Consider the following 17,785-nt stretch of genomic DNA (forward strand, 5'->3'; position numbering starts at 1 on the left):
AAGCTAAAATACCCTTTTCATCTTTTGAAGAATCACTCCACTTGAATGAACTTTTGGCTGAGCTTACATATCAAGATAATCCACTAGTCACTGTTATATATCAAGCACCACCTCTTCCTTCAGGAATCGCTATGCCTACGTTTCCTTTTCCTATTCCTCCTCAGCAAGGGAATCAAGATTTGAAGAACATACCTGCTGCTACCCTTCCAAAATTCTATGACCTTATTACAGAAGACCCTAAAACCTTTCTCTTTGAGTTTGACATTCTCTATAGGAGTTATGACTACACAATAGATGCCCATAAGTTGAAATTGTTTCCCTCTACTCTGAAGGAGGTTGCTCTAAGATGGTTCATGGGGTTGGGTGCAAATGCTGAAGCAAACTAGACTGAAATGAGTAATTTATTTTTTCAAAAATATAAAGAATATTGCAGAGGTCAAGATATGAAGGGGATGACATTTTTAAAATGTCACAGAAGGAGGGTGAAACCTTGGAATATTATGTTTCCAGATTCTTGTTCAATGTGAGCTGAACACACAACATAACTTAAATGAAGAATCTAAGAAGCATCTTTTTTTGAGAGGTGTGCAAGAAGAAAGCATGGAAGCCTTGGACCTAATGGCTAGAGGAGATGTTACACAAAAGACTTGGAATGAAATCAAGGAGATATGTCAGAACTATTCAAGAGCTACTGTGAAGAAAGGTAGAAGACTAAGGAGCCTACCACATAAGACCAATAGTGGGTCAGGAGTATCTAAGATGGAGTTATCTAACCTACTGTTTGACTTCAAGCAAGATATCATTAATGATATTGCTACTTAGTTGGATACCATGCAAGCCCGAAGGAAAAAGGATGAAGCTGATGCTATGCTGATTGAATTCTACCCTCGTTGCAGAGAAAGGAAGAAGAACTACACATGCAAGACCATTGTAGCCATGAATGCACAACCAATGCCCACTAAGTTCAAAGCAATTGATGAGGATACAGGAGAAGTGATCTATGTTGCTCAAAGACGACCATGGGCTCAGAGACAAGGTATGCCTCAAGACCCTCTAAATAATTTTGGTTATACTAATAATCAATGGCAAGGCACTATTCCTCCAATTTCTGCCCCTCAAGGACAGAATTGGAACAATAATTGGTCCAACCAGCAGCCACAGTATAACCAAGTCTACCAACAACCACCTCAGTATCCACAGCAAAATAATCAATGGCCTCAACAAAATAACCAGTATCCTCAGTGGGGCCCTAACCAGCAACCTATTTACCACAACAAAATAACCAGTATCCTCAGTGGGGCCCTAACCAGCAACCTATTTACCAGGGGAATTGGCAGCAACCACCTCAGTGGGTGCCTAAGCAACCACCTCAGCAGCAAGCCCTGATGCCTCCGCCTCAGCAACAAGCCCTGATGCCTCTACCTTCTGCAGCTAATGTTAGCCCATAGAAGCAACCACAACTTCCTGCTCAGCTAGCACCAAATCCCAATGATAAGCAACAGGCTTATTCTTTGCAGATAAATGATATTCATCTAAGGTCCGGAGGAACACTATTGTCACTAGGAGCTCATAATAGAATTTTTTGTCCATCACATCAAAAGTACATACTGGTAGTGAAGAGGGATCTCATCAGAAATATAGTCATTAAGCCAACACACATATCACACAATCATCGATCATCTTGGTAAGCGCATATGAAAGAGGATGGCGTTTCCTTGAGCAATCTCTTACTGCACAATTGGTTTTTTCTTGTAGCGTACCGGATTTTATAATGCACACCCCGGTGCCTGGTCAGATACTGCTGGATCTCATGGACCTTATAAAAGTCTTTTCTTTTATTTCATATGCACGCTTCCCTCCTCGTTTTTTATTTTATAAATGGGATGTGGACGTGGCTTGCTCATTTCGTTCCCCTTTCCCTTTCCCTTAACCACCTACGCAGAAATGTTATCTCGCACGTACCTTCCTCCAGTGTCTCCAATATGGGGTCTTCACCCTTTTATATCCACGTCTCATAATTTCTATATGTTATTTTTAATACATTGTCAACGATCGTTTTTTAGGTGCAATTTATTGAGGAACTAGATCCTCGGATCTGTGGCCTATGTCTCCTACCAAGTTGTGAGATATTCTTGCGATCGCGACAACCTACAACTATCAATGCCCAACGTGCCTACATTTCTTATTGTTTCAACGAGTTCATTAGCTCTATTCTCAATCAGACGTCTAATGAAGAAGCGGGGCTAAAAACTATCTATGACATTTCTTACTATCTTTCTCTAGTCACTATGTCTCATCTGTCCAAACTATACTTTGCAGTGGTCTCACTATAAAAGTCATCATTAAACATCACACATTAAGAAAATCTGTGATAATATCATTTATCTGCAGTCTAGAGGAACACCGTTGGTAGTATCAGTAGATTGCCGCACATGAGAAGTCTCCAAGTCAAGTGCATGGCAAAGGTCTGTTATTATGTTCTCCTTCACTTAGCAATCAGATCATATTATTGTTTCTTCTAATTAATGTAGCTTTCGCTAATGTGTTGTTTTGCACTTGGAGCAGGATCCCAAGGAAACGTCCGCTACCACTGAAGGCGTTCCTCCTCCTACCTCTACAAAGGTGATAGAGGCATTTAAATGCCCAAATTATAGTAAATTATGATTATTGTGTATCCGTGGACAGTTAATCTGACGTGTACGATGTGCGCATCCAGATGAGCAGCACCAGATTTGGAGACCTGTTTGCGTTCTCGGGGCCAGCGCCGGAGATCATAAACGGAAGGGCGACGATGTTGGGGTTCGTGTCGGCAATTGCAGTGGAAGTGGCGAGCGGGAAAGATTTGGTGTCGCAGGTGAACAGCGGAGGAGTGTCGTGGTTTCTGATAGCCGCGGGATTATTGACAGCGGCGTCGGTGGTGCCGCTGTTTATCGGCGGAGAGCAGATCGCAGCCGATATTTTCATCGTCGGCGGAGATGTGGAATGGGCGCTTTGCTATGCTTGGCCTCCTCGCTCTCGCCCTCATCGAATACGTCAAGGGCGGTGCGCTTCTATAAAGTCCTCTAGGTACAGATGGTGGATTATTTTGTTTCTTCTGAAACGAGACTCAATGGAGGATTATATTCCGTTTAGCATGTATTATACGGCTCAATCATACACAAAACCTTGTAAACACGTCAATCTTACACTATCAAAAAAACAATTCTTGGATTTCGACTTAGTGAGCGTACTTATTGCATATGAACATTTGTTCAAATGCTCTTTTATTGAGTGTAAATATATGTGATGGAACAACTTAAAATTCTAATGAGTTGGAAGGACATTTTTAAGTTTCTTATAGTTGGCAAGTTCCTAATCTTTCAATTAAGTAAACACTAGTGAAAATATTTAACTAACTTTTATATCTCACTAATAATATATATATATATATATATATATATATATATATATATATATATATATATATATATATATATATATATATATATAATGAGTTCGGTCGTCTCCGGTTCAGTAGTTGATACTGGTGCTAGATTTGCTGCTTCTACTAGAGTTAATGACTGCGCTGACCAAATGCCCATGCAAGTGTATTCTCAAAGTGTTCCACAAAGTAATTCCTCTCCTAGCATTATTTTGAATGCTAGGTAGTTTGATAGTGTATACACTTGGTTAGAGCAACAAACCCTTATTGGGTATTTTGTGGGTCATACTCCTTTTGAAAGCACACTATGGGAATGGGTTTCCAAGGTTTGGACACCTCAAGGTGTTCGCCTTGAAAGCGTTCAAAGCCTTACGAAAGACTTTTTTCTTTTTCACTTTAGCAATGCTAGCCAAGCTGAACATGTTTTTGTAAGAGGCCCCTAGATTGTAAGGTCCTCCCTTCTGGTTTTTTAGCGCTGGTCAAAAGATTTTGATGTTTCCGATAATTAGAAACTTAAGGTACCCATTTCGGTGGAGTTCCCTGGGCTTCCTATTCCTTGTTGTTCTTTTTTACTCGCTATTGCGCAAACTATTGGCAAGGTTGTTTGCCTTGAACTAGACAAGTTTTTCAATTCTCATCCCCAACATAGGGTTTGTGTTAAGATCAACCTATCTAGGGACCTCAAAGATATAGTGGACATATAGATAGGTGGTACCACCTTTACTTAGAAGGTGCTTTACCTTAACCTTCCAAATACCTGCTACCGGTGCCAGTCAACTGAGCATAAGATTAGGGATTGTCCCTTGTTGCATTGTAACCATCCCTCTGCTTCAAAAACTAAGCCCACTTCGGACATGGAGAAAGATGAATGGACTACAGTGGTGAAGAAAGGGAAATGTGTGGCTATAGCTAAGGCGGGCTCTATGCCTATGGATCATGGTAAACCTAGCTCAAGCCAGATTCACCATGAAGCCCTAGTTCTAGTGCTCTCTCTGCCTCTCGTTTCAAACCCCAGAGGCTAGGGGACTATGGTTGTTCATACCTTGGATCCGTGTCCTGTTTGGACTTGAGCACCACAAGTGGCATCGATGATTTCCCAATAAAAGCTACATCGATCTTGTAGCCTAGATGACCGTAATGAGTTTTTTGACGATGGGGAGAAGCTTTGAAGGGTCATGGCTATTGATGACCCCTCTTCTGAGCCTCCTTCTTTTTGCACAATAGTTTCTCCTCTCTTGGGGACAAGGATGACATGCAAGCTGAGTTACTGTGAGTTGCATGTCATGGAATGTGTGGGGGCTAACAGACCTCCGTAGAAAATATTATATTCGTGATACCAAATGTCAGTTTGATCTTGATGTGCTTTACCTCCACGAAGTTATAGTTGTTGGGTTTCTTTTTACCTTAGCCTTTCATGTTGTTTGGCCGAATGGTGTCATTTTTGCTTCTCAACATGAAGCTGGTCGAGGTGGTGTTCTTACTCTTCTCTCCCCTCGTCTAATATCCTCTTCTGTTTTGCACAGTACTGACCCTTCACACAAGATGGTTTAGATTTTTTTGTCTTTTCAAAATCATTCTGTTGGTATTGTTAACATTTATGCTCCTAATGATGCTGTTGAGTGTTCAGACCTGTGGTGTTGGTTGGTGGATCATTTGCCACCTGCGACATGGGTTTTTTGTGGCAACTTTACTATTGTTGAGTTGGCCTCTGACAAGGATGGCCTCCCGCCATTTAGATGGGCAATTGGTGAACGAGAGGCTTGGTTTTACATGTGGAATAGATTAGGTCTTTTTCATCCTAATGCTTCTCATCACTACCTTGATGGGATTTGGCACACTTGGTCCAGTTTCGAGCTGGATTTGATAGAGTTTTCAAAAGGCTTGACATGGCTATGATTTTTGTGTAGTCCTTTTTCTATTTTTCTCAAAAGCATGCCTTGCTTGTCATTCCTCTACCTAATGTGACATTGTCAGATCACTCCCCCATCATCTTTTCCATTACCTGGTAGACAACTCAGCCTTGCTCGAATAAAATCTAGTTTTACCTGAACATTTCTTTGCTGTCCCATCTGCTAACTGTTTCTCACATCCTTTGTGTCTGGAATCTTGAGCCTCAACCCTACAATCATCTTAGATGGATTAAATGGTGGAATGATGCTATCCTTTGTACTGCAAAATTTCTTTGCATTTACGACAGGCAACTAGCTATGTACCGTAGGAGATCTTATGAAGCTACCACTCTCAATCTGCGTACAACCTCTGAGGCTCTTGCCATGAATCCATTTGATACGGATCTCCAGGTTCGGCTTGCCAACCTTCGACCCTAGAACTAGGTTGCTGATAGTTATGTTGCCAGGGGAGCTCAAATCAAAGCTAAAGATTTGTGAATCAAATATTTGACACAAGCACTCTTTCTATTATTTATTGATAGAACCTTATGCTATTCAAAGTTATCACTTTGGAGCATGTGGTAGGTATAGGCTATGAAATTTTAAACATTCAAACTAAAGACACATCCATTGCATTTGGGGAAATAGTTCAACATTAATGTTATCGTATCAGCTTTAAGCCCACGTTAAGTTCTTTTTGTTTAAACACAACCTTCAAATTTGGAAGCTCTTACATGTCATTCCCTACTATATCTAGGTTCCCTAGTGATGTTTAGCATGTGTTATACCTCTCAATCATACAACTCCTTGCAAAAAAATTTTAGGATAGACTTTAACTGCTAGTGAGTGTAATTTTTTTTATAAAGTTTAGTAAACATGGAACTAAGTAAGACTTCTCAATGTTCAAATGTTCTTTATATGTTGACTACAATTATAAATACTCGAGACCTTAAATCTCTCGAAAGTTGGAAGGCTTCTCATCATCAAATGACCTTCTACAATCCACATGTATCTAATTTGCATGATGAATTTGTCATTTAAATTTGTGAACAAGCTAAATTCAAAATTTAAAAAAAAAAAAAAAGGTTTTAGAGATTCACTTATATTGTTCCCAAAGACCCAAAAGTTTTGTTATGTAGACAATTTATTAAGCACATGACATGATATTAGCACTAGATAGATCTCTTTGCAAGAACCATCATAGTATTTATCGGTAATACCAATCTTTTGTTGGAACATCATATAGATAGTGTCTTAAAATTGAGAGGCTTCTAATCTTTTAATCAAGTTAAGTGATGGGAAGACAATTTTCAACTTGATCCTAAAGCTTTTCAGTTTGGTAAAATATAAGATTATTCTATAAAGAAATATGCATAATAGCAAAGTTGTGTAGAATGAATGGTTGTTCTTTGATAACATATCTGAATAAGAAGGCATGTTTAAATTATATATATATATATATATATATATATATATATATATATATATATATATATATATATATATATATAAGTTAATAGTAATACATGTGGCTATTATCACAATTTTTAGTCAATAGGCTTTTCCACATGGGAAAAACTTGTCTCGCACTCTCAAACCACCAAACACCTTATTTTACTTCTATGGAAGTGGTTAACAAGCTAGTGTGAAACTTTGTTGACGAACTCTTTGGTCCATAATTTCTTTTACCTACTCCTTCATGTTACCATGATCACATATAGTACTTGATTGAGTACATGTTTGCAAACCTCTCCATGATAGAAAAAATAAACAAATTTGACACCCCATACAATTTGTTTATATCACACCATACACAATCAACTAAACCAACTCTACTTTTTAAGTTTCACATTAAAAGAAATTTATCAAAAAATTATGTAAAGACCTATCTCATGTTTCCATTGTTTCCTCCAACTTTTTGAGTTCCCTTGCATTATATGCGTATGTATAGGTAGAGTGAAAGATATTTTGAATTGAATCTTCTTTTCAAATGGTGAAAATATTTTCTTGAAACATAATATTATTATTTATGCAAATTTTCTTATGTTGTTATTAAGGTTTTTAGAATGAGCACATCTATTTACATGGTCTTCTTAAGATAGTTCTTAATAAACAAGAATATTTTTATAGATGATTGCATTCTATAACATGAGATGACCCAACTAGCTACACAAATCCCTAGAAACTACATTTTCTTATTTAATTGGGTTGAGATGCTCCCAATGAAGGTCGCTTGTTTACTTCTTATTGATGAGAATTGACTCTACACAGTGGAAGATTTAAGGTGGGTGGTATCAAGTTTTGATGTTTTATTTCATACTATCATTTGGTGTAGGTCTTATTAGCCTTTGGAGGGCTCGTGTTTGTAGATCAAATTATCCCAGGATTCCTTTTTTAAGAACAACTCACTCTAACACTGAGCAAAATGAATTTGCAAGTTTGAATGATTTATAATGAATGCATATCTATAAAATTACACACACACACACACACACACACACACAAGAAACCTTCAAGAATATTCAATTTGCTAAAAAATCTAGAGTTCTCTACCAGTGTCTTCCTACCCTAGATGTTGAAATGGACATTCAAGGCTTTAGAAACGTTAAAGTGAAAGCAATTGGTTGTGCAAAGCTAGGTTCTATGCTAATGTCTTCCAAGTTTGTGCCAAAATGAACACTCAATAATTTGATAGAATGCCTCGAAGAGATGTCATCTCAGAAGATGCAATGATTACATGAGTTTATAGAAAATGGATTCACCAAGTAAGCCATGTAAACTTTTAAGAATAATCAATACATAGTTTTATTATTTAAAGGTTTAGGACAACATATATATGTTGAAATAACTTTAGAAACTCTCCCAAGAATGTAACAAATAGGTGTCCCATGATTGCACGATATGTGCAAAATATATTTGTTGAAAAGACTTTAGAAACTTTTGAATAAATGCAACAATTAATGCAAGATTCCACAACAATTTCAAATGACCTTTTTGATTTTGTAAAATAAGAACTTTGGAAAAGCCTATAGACATCCCTCAACACATAACAATAGGAGGAATTTTTATCAGATATTGCAGTTGAAATTTTGTATTGCACATGCCATCAAGGAAGTTTATAAATATAATTAGATTAAATTAAACCATTACCGCTCTCTTACAACTATTGTTCTAATCCATATACATATAACAAGCTAAAAACCCTTTCAAATTCCACGTTTAATCAATTTCTACAGTTCCTAGCATCCCTGCAAAGGCAATTGGCATTTATACAGTCTATAAGGTATGTTTCAAACAATGATTTATAGGATACAATCCTTCAATTAAACAACCATCTTATTGAAAAAGATATTATTTAAAATTTATTGCATTGAATTACTCACTCCTTTGATGCAATGAGTGAGTGTGAAAATCATTTTGTCCAATCAGTCACAAAAAATAGAAATGTATGACACATCAAATTCACTACAAAAATATTTAGTTTTCAACATCCCATTCATTGTGGAAATTGGCATATGATGCATCTTCTTACTTTAAGTTAAGGTCATTCCCCTAAATCCCAAATCTTTTTACATGCCAAAGTTTGAACACATTATGAATGTACATTAAAGAGTGTCAAAGAAACCAATTAAGCTTCTTAAGTTGAGAAAAAGGTTATTAAAATATGAATAAACATTATAAAGGGTCTTCAAATATTGGTGATACAGTGATCACGTTTCAATTTGTGACTGCCTTATGATTTGTTAGCACAACAAGAAGAAACCATGAGATAACACTTTTTAGTTTGTGTTGACTATTGACCATCATTTGACATTGGATGTGGCTTCATATTTTATTTTAATCGAATAATATAATTACCTTTCCTATCTAATCTTTTTTATGAAATCATCATTTAGTATTTCTTAACAAATTCAGTCTGGATAGGGAAAATATTTTTGGAAAGTGTGAGTGGAATTACGTAGGGCCTAAAAATTAGTCTTAATACAATGAAAATATTTAGAAGGCAATTGAGTGGAAGTAGGTAAATTCTACAGTTGTGCTTTGTGCTTACAAAAAATTACAAATGCATGAATAATGAATGGACATAGGTGTTGAGTGAGGAGCGTTGTTACTCGAGTCTTTATTATTGGAAACTACCACTAGCACTTGTACCAAATGGTATGAGGTTTTAGCCAATATCATTTATAAGTTTCCATATTTAGTAACTTAGATTATCCCATTGCAAATTTTCACCATCTCCTAGCAAGGTGCAAAACTACGAACAATTACTTAAACATATACAACTAAAAATATTTGATGCACAAAAAAATATAAAATGATGTCTACAATGCGAAAGAGACAGCCCATGTCTCAAAATAGTTCTTGCTACCTCTATACAAAAGTAGGGAGAAATATTTTACAATAAAATCATACAACACTCTTGAAAAGTAGATTTGATATATAATTGTATCCTTATGATTACCTGTATTTGCCTTCCCAAAGAAATGAGCTTTATTATCTTGGTGAGTGCTTCCCAAACTAAAAGGAAAAAAAGAATCACGCTAGACAAGGAGCCGCATTGGTAGCACCAACTACAAGACCTGAGCATGCTCTAGATGACAATCTCAAATTCCCCTATCACAATTCATCTGCATGATTACAATGGCTCTAATTAGTCATATTCATCTATGTTAGAAAATAGAAAATAGAAATGAGGGGTCCAATGGATTACTGTGGCCTTTTGTAATACATCACTAAAGTAAAGAAACAATAACTACTCAAACTAACATTTTTTGTGTTGTCATTGGATTACATCTTGAGTCAAGGTCATGTCTATGATTATTGTGAACTGTGTACTCCTGCATAATGTCTTTGTTTTAAATTTATAAAGTAATTACAATACTTGTTTTCAATAATAACCTATATATGTTTCTTTTCCATAGATCCAATATCTAACTTAGCAAAGCCAATTGTTGGTCCTGACCAATGTCTAAAAACCTCATAAAGATGCGTTTGGTGCAGGATGAGACCCCTTTTCAAGCAACTCTATAATTAACCTATATATGTTTATTTTCCATAGATCTAATGCCTAACTTCGAAAAGACAATTTCTGGTCTTGATCACTCTCTAAAAACCTCTTAAAGATGTATATGGTGATATTTTTTTTCAAACAAATGTACAGTAAATTTGAGATTTAAAAAACACTATGAATGAAGTATCTAATCTACTAAACAAGTATGTTATGAGAATATATTTGAATAGATACAAATACAACAAGATAATAAGGTTCAAGACACTATGTGTAAAACTTTGTCATTCCTTGATATTGAAACAAATTAGAATTGTTATGAGTTATTAGAAGACAAATTATCTTATCCCACCTATAATTATATTTATGTCAGTATTATTTATTACATTATTGAACCTTAGTCTGCTTCATAAAAAATGATTTATACATACCTTGAAGATAATACCCCACCACAAAATTCTAAAACAACCAAAGAGCCATCCTTGACCAAATCTCCCATTATTCTAAATAGATAACACCCTCTATCAAAAAAGGGATTTTAAGTGAAAGCACATTAATAAAGAAATTACAAAACCACCCAATACTTTTTTCTATTACAATCACTCTCTGTGTAGTAGTTCATTCCTTCTTCAATCAATTCAATGGTTCAATTGTTAGGATTTACCTCAGGCAGAAATAAGAGTTACATGCAAATATAACCAATATCAGAAAATAATAGACCACATAGAATATAACACAAGACACCAAGATTTAATGTGGTTCAGCCAATCCCTAGGCTATATCCACCAACAACAAGCCCAATATTATTACTATCTAGTGATTACAATCTACAATCACTTACAACTCAATATGGCTACAAGACACTACAATATCACCATATATTATGAAATCCCTAACCCTAAGCCTTTTTATACAAGATATTTTGCTTACAAAATTAGGGATAAAATAAGTTGTCCAATACAAAAAAAATAGCAACCAACATCTTTCACAATATAAGGTCATTTTTGGCTTTGAGGGCGCTACCCCTAAAAAAACACCACAGGGGCATTGCCTCTCAACCCCATCTTGTACTACGATAGGGAGCACAGTTGGGGCACTGCCTCTTAACTTCATCTAGGGACACTGCCTCTTAACTTCATCTAGGGACACTGCCCCCAAACCCCTATAGAAATAACCTAGGGAGAAACTGTGCCAAATAAACCTCCGAGTCTAATTAGGCTCCACATCACAACAATCTCCCACTTGGAGATTGATCAGACTCCATAACAATAACCTCCCACTTGGAGACTAATTAGATTCCACAACAATAACCTCCCACTTGGAGACTGGTCATATCACTACTAAACCTATAACTCCCATTGGAATATCTAACCACCCTAGACTCTATTGTTCTTTTATTATGTTCAGTATAAATGACCAATTGAAGTTGAAGAGGAGTTCAGATTCTCCCTTGTTACTGCCTTGGTAAACATATCTACTAGATTATCATATTGATGTGTCTTCTCTAGCTTTAACTGTCCATCATCCAAAATAGACTGAATAAAATGGTACCGCAACTGTATGTGTTTTGTCTTTGAATGTAGAGAAAAATTCTTCGTAAGATGAATGACACTCTAGCTATCTGTGAACAAATAATTATCCACCTTTGAGTGTCCCAATTCTTTCATGAAGAACTAAAGTCATATCATCTCTTTGGTTGCCTCTATAGCAGCAACATAATCTACCTATATAGTGGATAAAGCATTAACCTTTGTAACCAAAAAACCCACCAACAATAAATACATAACCTGTAGTACTCTGCCTAGTATCAATATCTCCTGCCAAATTGAAGTCAACATAGCCTTGTAAATTAGTAGTCGAGCCCCCAAAATGTAAACACTTACATGATGTTCCTCTCAAATATTTGAGACTCCATTTAACTGCATTCTTGGATGACTCATATGCCTACTAACAACTCCCACTACATGTGCAATATCTGGCCTAGTACATACCATAGCATACATCAAGCTTCCTACAACTCAAGCATAAGGTACCTTGGACATTTTAGCCTCCTCTTCTAGTGTCTTTGGACACATCTCCATAGTCAATTTCAAATGACTAGGTAAAGGTATGCTGACAACTTTTATCTTTCTCCATAGAGAAACGTTGCAACACCTTTGCAATATAATCAACTTGAGATAATGTCAATTTTCTATTTTTCCTAACTTTCCAAATCTTCATACAAAGGATTTGTTTTTCTGCCCCCAAATCCTTCATAGCAAATGAATGTGCTAATTGTTCCATTAACCCCTTAATGTGATCCATATTAGACCTGGTTACAAGCATATCATCAACATATAAATATAAAATAATGTAGTTGTCATCATCCAACCTCTTAAAATAAACACAATGATCTTAATGACACCTATTACATCAATGCTCATGCATAAAACTGTCAAATTTTAGACACCATTGTCAAGGTGCTTGCTTCAAGCCATATAAACTTGTCTTCAATCTGCACACTAAGTTCTCCTTACCTTTGACCTCAAATCCCTCTGGTTGTGCCATATATATCTCTTCATCCAAATCACCATAAAGAAAGGTTGTTTTAATATCAAGCTACTCCAAATGAAAATATTCAGTAGCCACAATACTTAAAATAGTGTGAATAGAAGTCATTTTAACAACAAGAGAAAATATCTCATCAAAATCAATGCCCTTTTCTATGGAAATATTTTTACCACTAACCTGGCTTTAAATCATTTCTTACCTCCATCCTCTTCTTTCAACTTGTAGACCCATTTATTCTGTAAAGCCCTTTTACCTGTAGGAAACTTGGATAAATCCCATGTCTTATTGTTAGTAAAGAGTCCATTTCTTTTTTCATTACAGACTCCCATTGAAGCTCTATATCCACCTGCACAACTTCATCATAACACTCAGGTTCACCAACATCAATTAATAAAATGGAGTACAAAGGGGAAGAAAATCTTTCTAGAGGTCTACTTAGCCTTGTTGATCATCTAACATTCACTAGGGTGTGTGGTATTTATTGTTGCACTTGTTGTAGATCATGAGGAACTACTGGAACATCATCTTATGGAGTATCATCCAACACTAGATAATCATTTTCTTTCTTCTCATGTTTCCTATTTTGTGTCTTGCATTGGACATAAATAAGAAACATGAAATGACAAGGAAATAGACTTAGTTGGCTATATGAAAATTGAAAGGCTAAAATTAGTAGCTTTTAAGGGTGAATTATCATCCTTGTCCAGTAGTAAAAGAATCTCAAGCTTAAGATCTCGATACATAACTCCCATTGTATGACATGTATGCACAATTTGGACAATAGTCCTAATCACTGCAGTGACAACTCTTTCGGTACAGGGTCCCTTGGCAATTATCCTATTAAAGAGATCTCCACTAGAACAAAATTCCATGACTAAATGGACTGCCTGTTTGTCCTCAAAAGCCTCCTTCATTTCCACAATTATAGGTTGTCTCTTGAGAAGGGTCATGATTTGGATCTCTTTTCTCACATCTTCAATATATTACTTTCTCTTTAGTTTCCACTTGGTAGTGGATTTGCAAGTGAAGAGCTCCCTTGTGACCTTTCTTGTGCACAAATATGTCACTCCAAACTAACCCTATCCCAACTCCCCACCTATAGTGTACTTTACCCTTATGTCTTACAGGGGGTTGACCAAGCACATTCCCCATGCTCTCTTCCTTCAACACAACTGGCTTTGTGGGGGCCATGTTACTAGTTAGGGAAAGTTTCACTACTAGTATCTTTGGAGTAAATGTGATCATAGTAAAATAAAATGAGCCTCGTACAACATTTATATAATTAGTTATTTATATATTTGTAACCAATTAATGTGATATTTTTACATCTCACTAGTTACTACAATTCATATCTTTATTCAATTCTTTAATGCTAAAATTGAATACAAAAAACACTAAAGTTTGTAATTATATTTAAATTTTCCAATCTAATATACAAGATTTAATTATCATTTAATTATTTAAATTAATTTACATCTTATATTCACCTATCATCTTTTCCTTTACACCTCATGTGGTGCAAGTGCTAGTTTTAATTTATAATAGGTAGGGAATTAAATAGTTCAATGGTAGGATATGACATAATAATATACCATTTTTCAAGTTGGATACCCTATAAAAAAAAAATTAGACAAGAAAAATATTTTTGAGTATAGTTTATAATAATGTTATGTTATTCGACAATTAGAGATCATTTCCCTCAAGGTTAACAACTTTACTCAATCTTGATTATGCTTCCTCAATACTAAAATCACTATCAAGTGCTTAATTATCATAAAAAGTTGAACATCATCAAATTGGTGGATGGATGCTCTCTTTGCCCTTTTTATGGAATATAGAGAAGCTTCAATAATGAATTTTATTGATTTTGAGGCACTCTTAAATCTTTAATAAAAAATCCTCCCCTTTGAACTAGCGTGTCTCCTCCAATTAGGTTAGCAATTTTTTTGCTTAACCTTAGTTTTAAAATGTTTAGTTTTAGATGTTAAAATTCTAATAAAGGTAATTTCACCTTCTCCACCTTTTTCTTCAAATGGTTTATAGCAATTAGAATTTCCTTTTAAGGGCGATTAGACTCTCCCCACTTGTCTTAAGGATATAGATTCAAAATGCCACTCTTTAGAAAACTCTATGAAATGAGGTAGAAAAGAATTTCTTAGTTGGACTCATTTTTGTATGTTATTTATCCTAAGATTCTCTACTTAGATAAGTAACATACCTTATAAGAAGTTTCAATAGATGTGGGTCCAAATTTCTTCCATTAAACAACCCCTATGATTGAGAATATTGGCATTAGTGTCCCTCAATAGATTTGGACATGGTTTAACAACCTCCTACATCTTCTATAAATCTAGTCATTGTATTGGACGTTGACATGTCAATATTTTGTTGCAATGGAAATCTTGGTTGTTAGCAAGTGGTATCAGATCTTGGTCGTAGGCTTGAATCCTTGTAGGATGCAAGGAGCAAGGTTGGGAGGGGCTTTTTGGTAGTGGGACAGTGGTTGGATTCACAACATGATTTAATACCCTCATGTCTCTTCTACAAGTCTAGAGGTTTTGTTGAACATTGTTCTAGACTTAACCCAACTAAATTGGATTGGTTCAATTGAGATATTTTCACCTCTACATCTAATGGTTTTATCCTAGGGTTTAAATCTCTCTCTCTCTCTCTCTCTCTCTCACACACACACACACACACACACACATAGGCACACACACACATTTTTATGTTCCACTCCATCTCTATCTCCTTACCACTCTACCTCTCCCTCTTCTTATCCCTCTCCCTCCCACTAATTTGTCATTATCACAAACACAACATGATCCTATTGTTATTAACCTTGATTATCTTCTTAATACAGAAATTTTCTTTTATTCGCATTTAAAGATAACAAGATAACATCATTTTATAGTCTACAATATCAACAATGTACTGATTTAAATTTATCCTTTTATATGTAGATGCATAACTGATTTAAAGCTGCCACTTCTAAATATAGACTACACAAACACCATTTATTAAATCACCTACTAATTTACTTCTCACAAATCACAAATGTATGAAATAAATAGACAAATTCTCTTTAATCAACCTTCTATATCTGTTTGGGCTACCAGTATTCAATAAGGTGCAATTGCTAATTTAGTTTATAATCAACTGATGCCTAGATGGTGTCAAAAAGTGGGTTTGAATTAGAGTTCCATGACCAAAATCAGCAATAATAACTTTATTTACAAAAATATCCCTGGAATGCTCTAAGACAAAACAAGGTCGAAATAGTATCAAAGGGAAAGTCGGGTTAAGCGGTGTCCACGTTGAACCTTTACAATGACAGAACAGATGATTTCAAACTACTAAAACACATTTCAGAACTTGTACAAATTTATTTCACTGCCAGACAAAGTTTTGCAAATAATATCAATGTAAAACTCGGGTGAGCGATGTCCACGTTGAGTGTGGGAGGAACGTGTAGAATCTTCTCCTTCGACGACTGCTCCGTAGAAGCCACGTTTCACCTTACAACATTGTGTGGCCAATTTACCAGACACGCTCTCATAGTTTCACCCATTCGCATATTGCAGCCCTCCAATTGGCCCATTTCTAACAATCCAAATCCCATCCTTCACACGCTATAAAAGCCAACAACTACCTGCCTCTCGATGAGATATATACAACTCAATATTCCATCCAAAGCAAGCCGAAAGAAAGATTTACCTCGCAACAGAATTATATAATATATAATATTTCTTAGCATTCACGTCTCATCAATGGCAGCCGTTGCTTCAATGATGATGAAAGCGCCCGCAGCCATCAACTGCGGGGCAGTCCAGAGGAACACCGTTGGTAGTATCAGTAGATTGCCGCACATGAGAAGCCTCCAAGTCAAGTGCATGGCAAAGGTTTGTTATTATTTTCTCCTTCACTTAGCAATTACGTTATTAAATTGTTCTTCTATTGTAGCTTTCGCTAATGAGTTCCATTTTGTTTTGCACGCGGTTCAGGATCCCAAGGAAACGTCCGCTACTACTGAAGGCGTTCCTCCTCCTACCTCTACAAAGGTGAGAACGGCATTTAAATGCCCAAATTATAGTGAATTATGTTTATTGTATACACGTGGACAGGTAATCTGACGTGTGTGATGTGGGCGTCCAGATCAGCAGCACCAGATTTGGTGACCTGTTTGCGTTCTCGGGGCCAGCGCCGGAGATCATCAACGGAAGGGCGGCGATGTTGGGGTTCGTGTCGGCAATTGCAGTGGAAGTGGCGAGCGGGAAAGATTTGGTGTCGCAGGTGAACAGCGGAGGAGTGTCGTGGTTTCTCATAACCGCAGGATTGTTGACGGCGGCGTCGGTGGTGCCGCTGTTCAAGGGAATATCGGCGGAGAGCAGATCGCAGCCGATATTTTCATCGTCGGCGGAGATGTGGAATGGGCGCTTTGCTATGCTTGGCCTCCTCGCTCTCGCCCTCACCGAGTACGTGAAGGGCGGACCACTCGTGTAAACCAACGCCTCTACGTACATGCGGTTGATTATTTTGTTTCTTCTCAAACACGAGACTCAATGGTGGATTCTATTCCGTTTAGCGTGTATTATACAACTCAATTATACACAAAACCTTGTAAACACGTCAATCTTATTCTATAAAAAAAGAATTCTTTGATTTCAACTGTAGTGAGCGTACTTATTGCAAACGAGCGCAAATGCTCTTGTATGTTGAGTGCAATTACACGTGTTGGGAGACGCGAAATTTCAAGTTACGTGGAAGACTTCTCGTCGTCAAATACCTTGTGAACTTTTCGCATATTTCGCGTATATCTATTTCGGAACCAAGCATTACATTATTATTAGTTCCTCTCCTAGGGCAGGTAACTAATGCATCCACGGGATGCCACTATTGGTTTTATATAATGTTTAT

General features: G+C 36.4%; 1 protein-coding gene and 1 pseudogene across 2 annotated transcripts; both read left to right on the plus strand.

The window, feature by feature from the left end:
* Positions 1 to 2,387: 2,387 nt before the first annotated feature.
* On the plus strand, positions 2,388 to 3,056 carry LOC149544599 (early light-induced protein 2, chloroplastic-like; annotated as a pseudogene). The gene is made up of 3 exons (XR_016355291.1): positions 2,388 to 2,465; positions 2,566 to 2,622; positions 2,717 to 3,056. The product of XR_016355291.1 is annotated as an early light-induced protein 2, chloroplastic-like (transcript).
* A 13,476-nt stretch (positions 3,057 to 16,532) lies between these two features.
* Positions 16,533 to 17,536, plus strand: LOC149544600 (early light-induced protein 2, chloroplastic-like). The gene is made up of 3 exons (XM_089795205.1): positions 16,533 to 16,770; positions 16,873 to 16,929; positions 17,024 to 17,536. The coding sequence occupies exons 1-3, from the start codon at positions 16,639 to 16,641 to the stop codon at positions 17,369 to 17,371; spliced, it is 537 nt and encodes a 178-aa protein (XP_089651331.1). The 5' UTR covers positions 16,533 to 16,638; the 3' UTR covers positions 17,372 to 17,536.
* The last annotated feature ends 249 nt before the right edge of the window (positions 17,537 to 17,785 follow it).

Source organism: Cupressus sempervirens, chromosome 8 (genome assembly GCF_028749045.1).
Source record: "Cupressus sempervirens isolate cs-2001-9-10 chromosome 8, ASM2874904v1, whole genome shotgun sequence".
NCBI classification, from domain to species: Eukaryota; Viridiplantae; Streptophyta; class Pinopsida; order Cupressales; family Cupressaceae; genus Cupressus; species Cupressus sempervirens.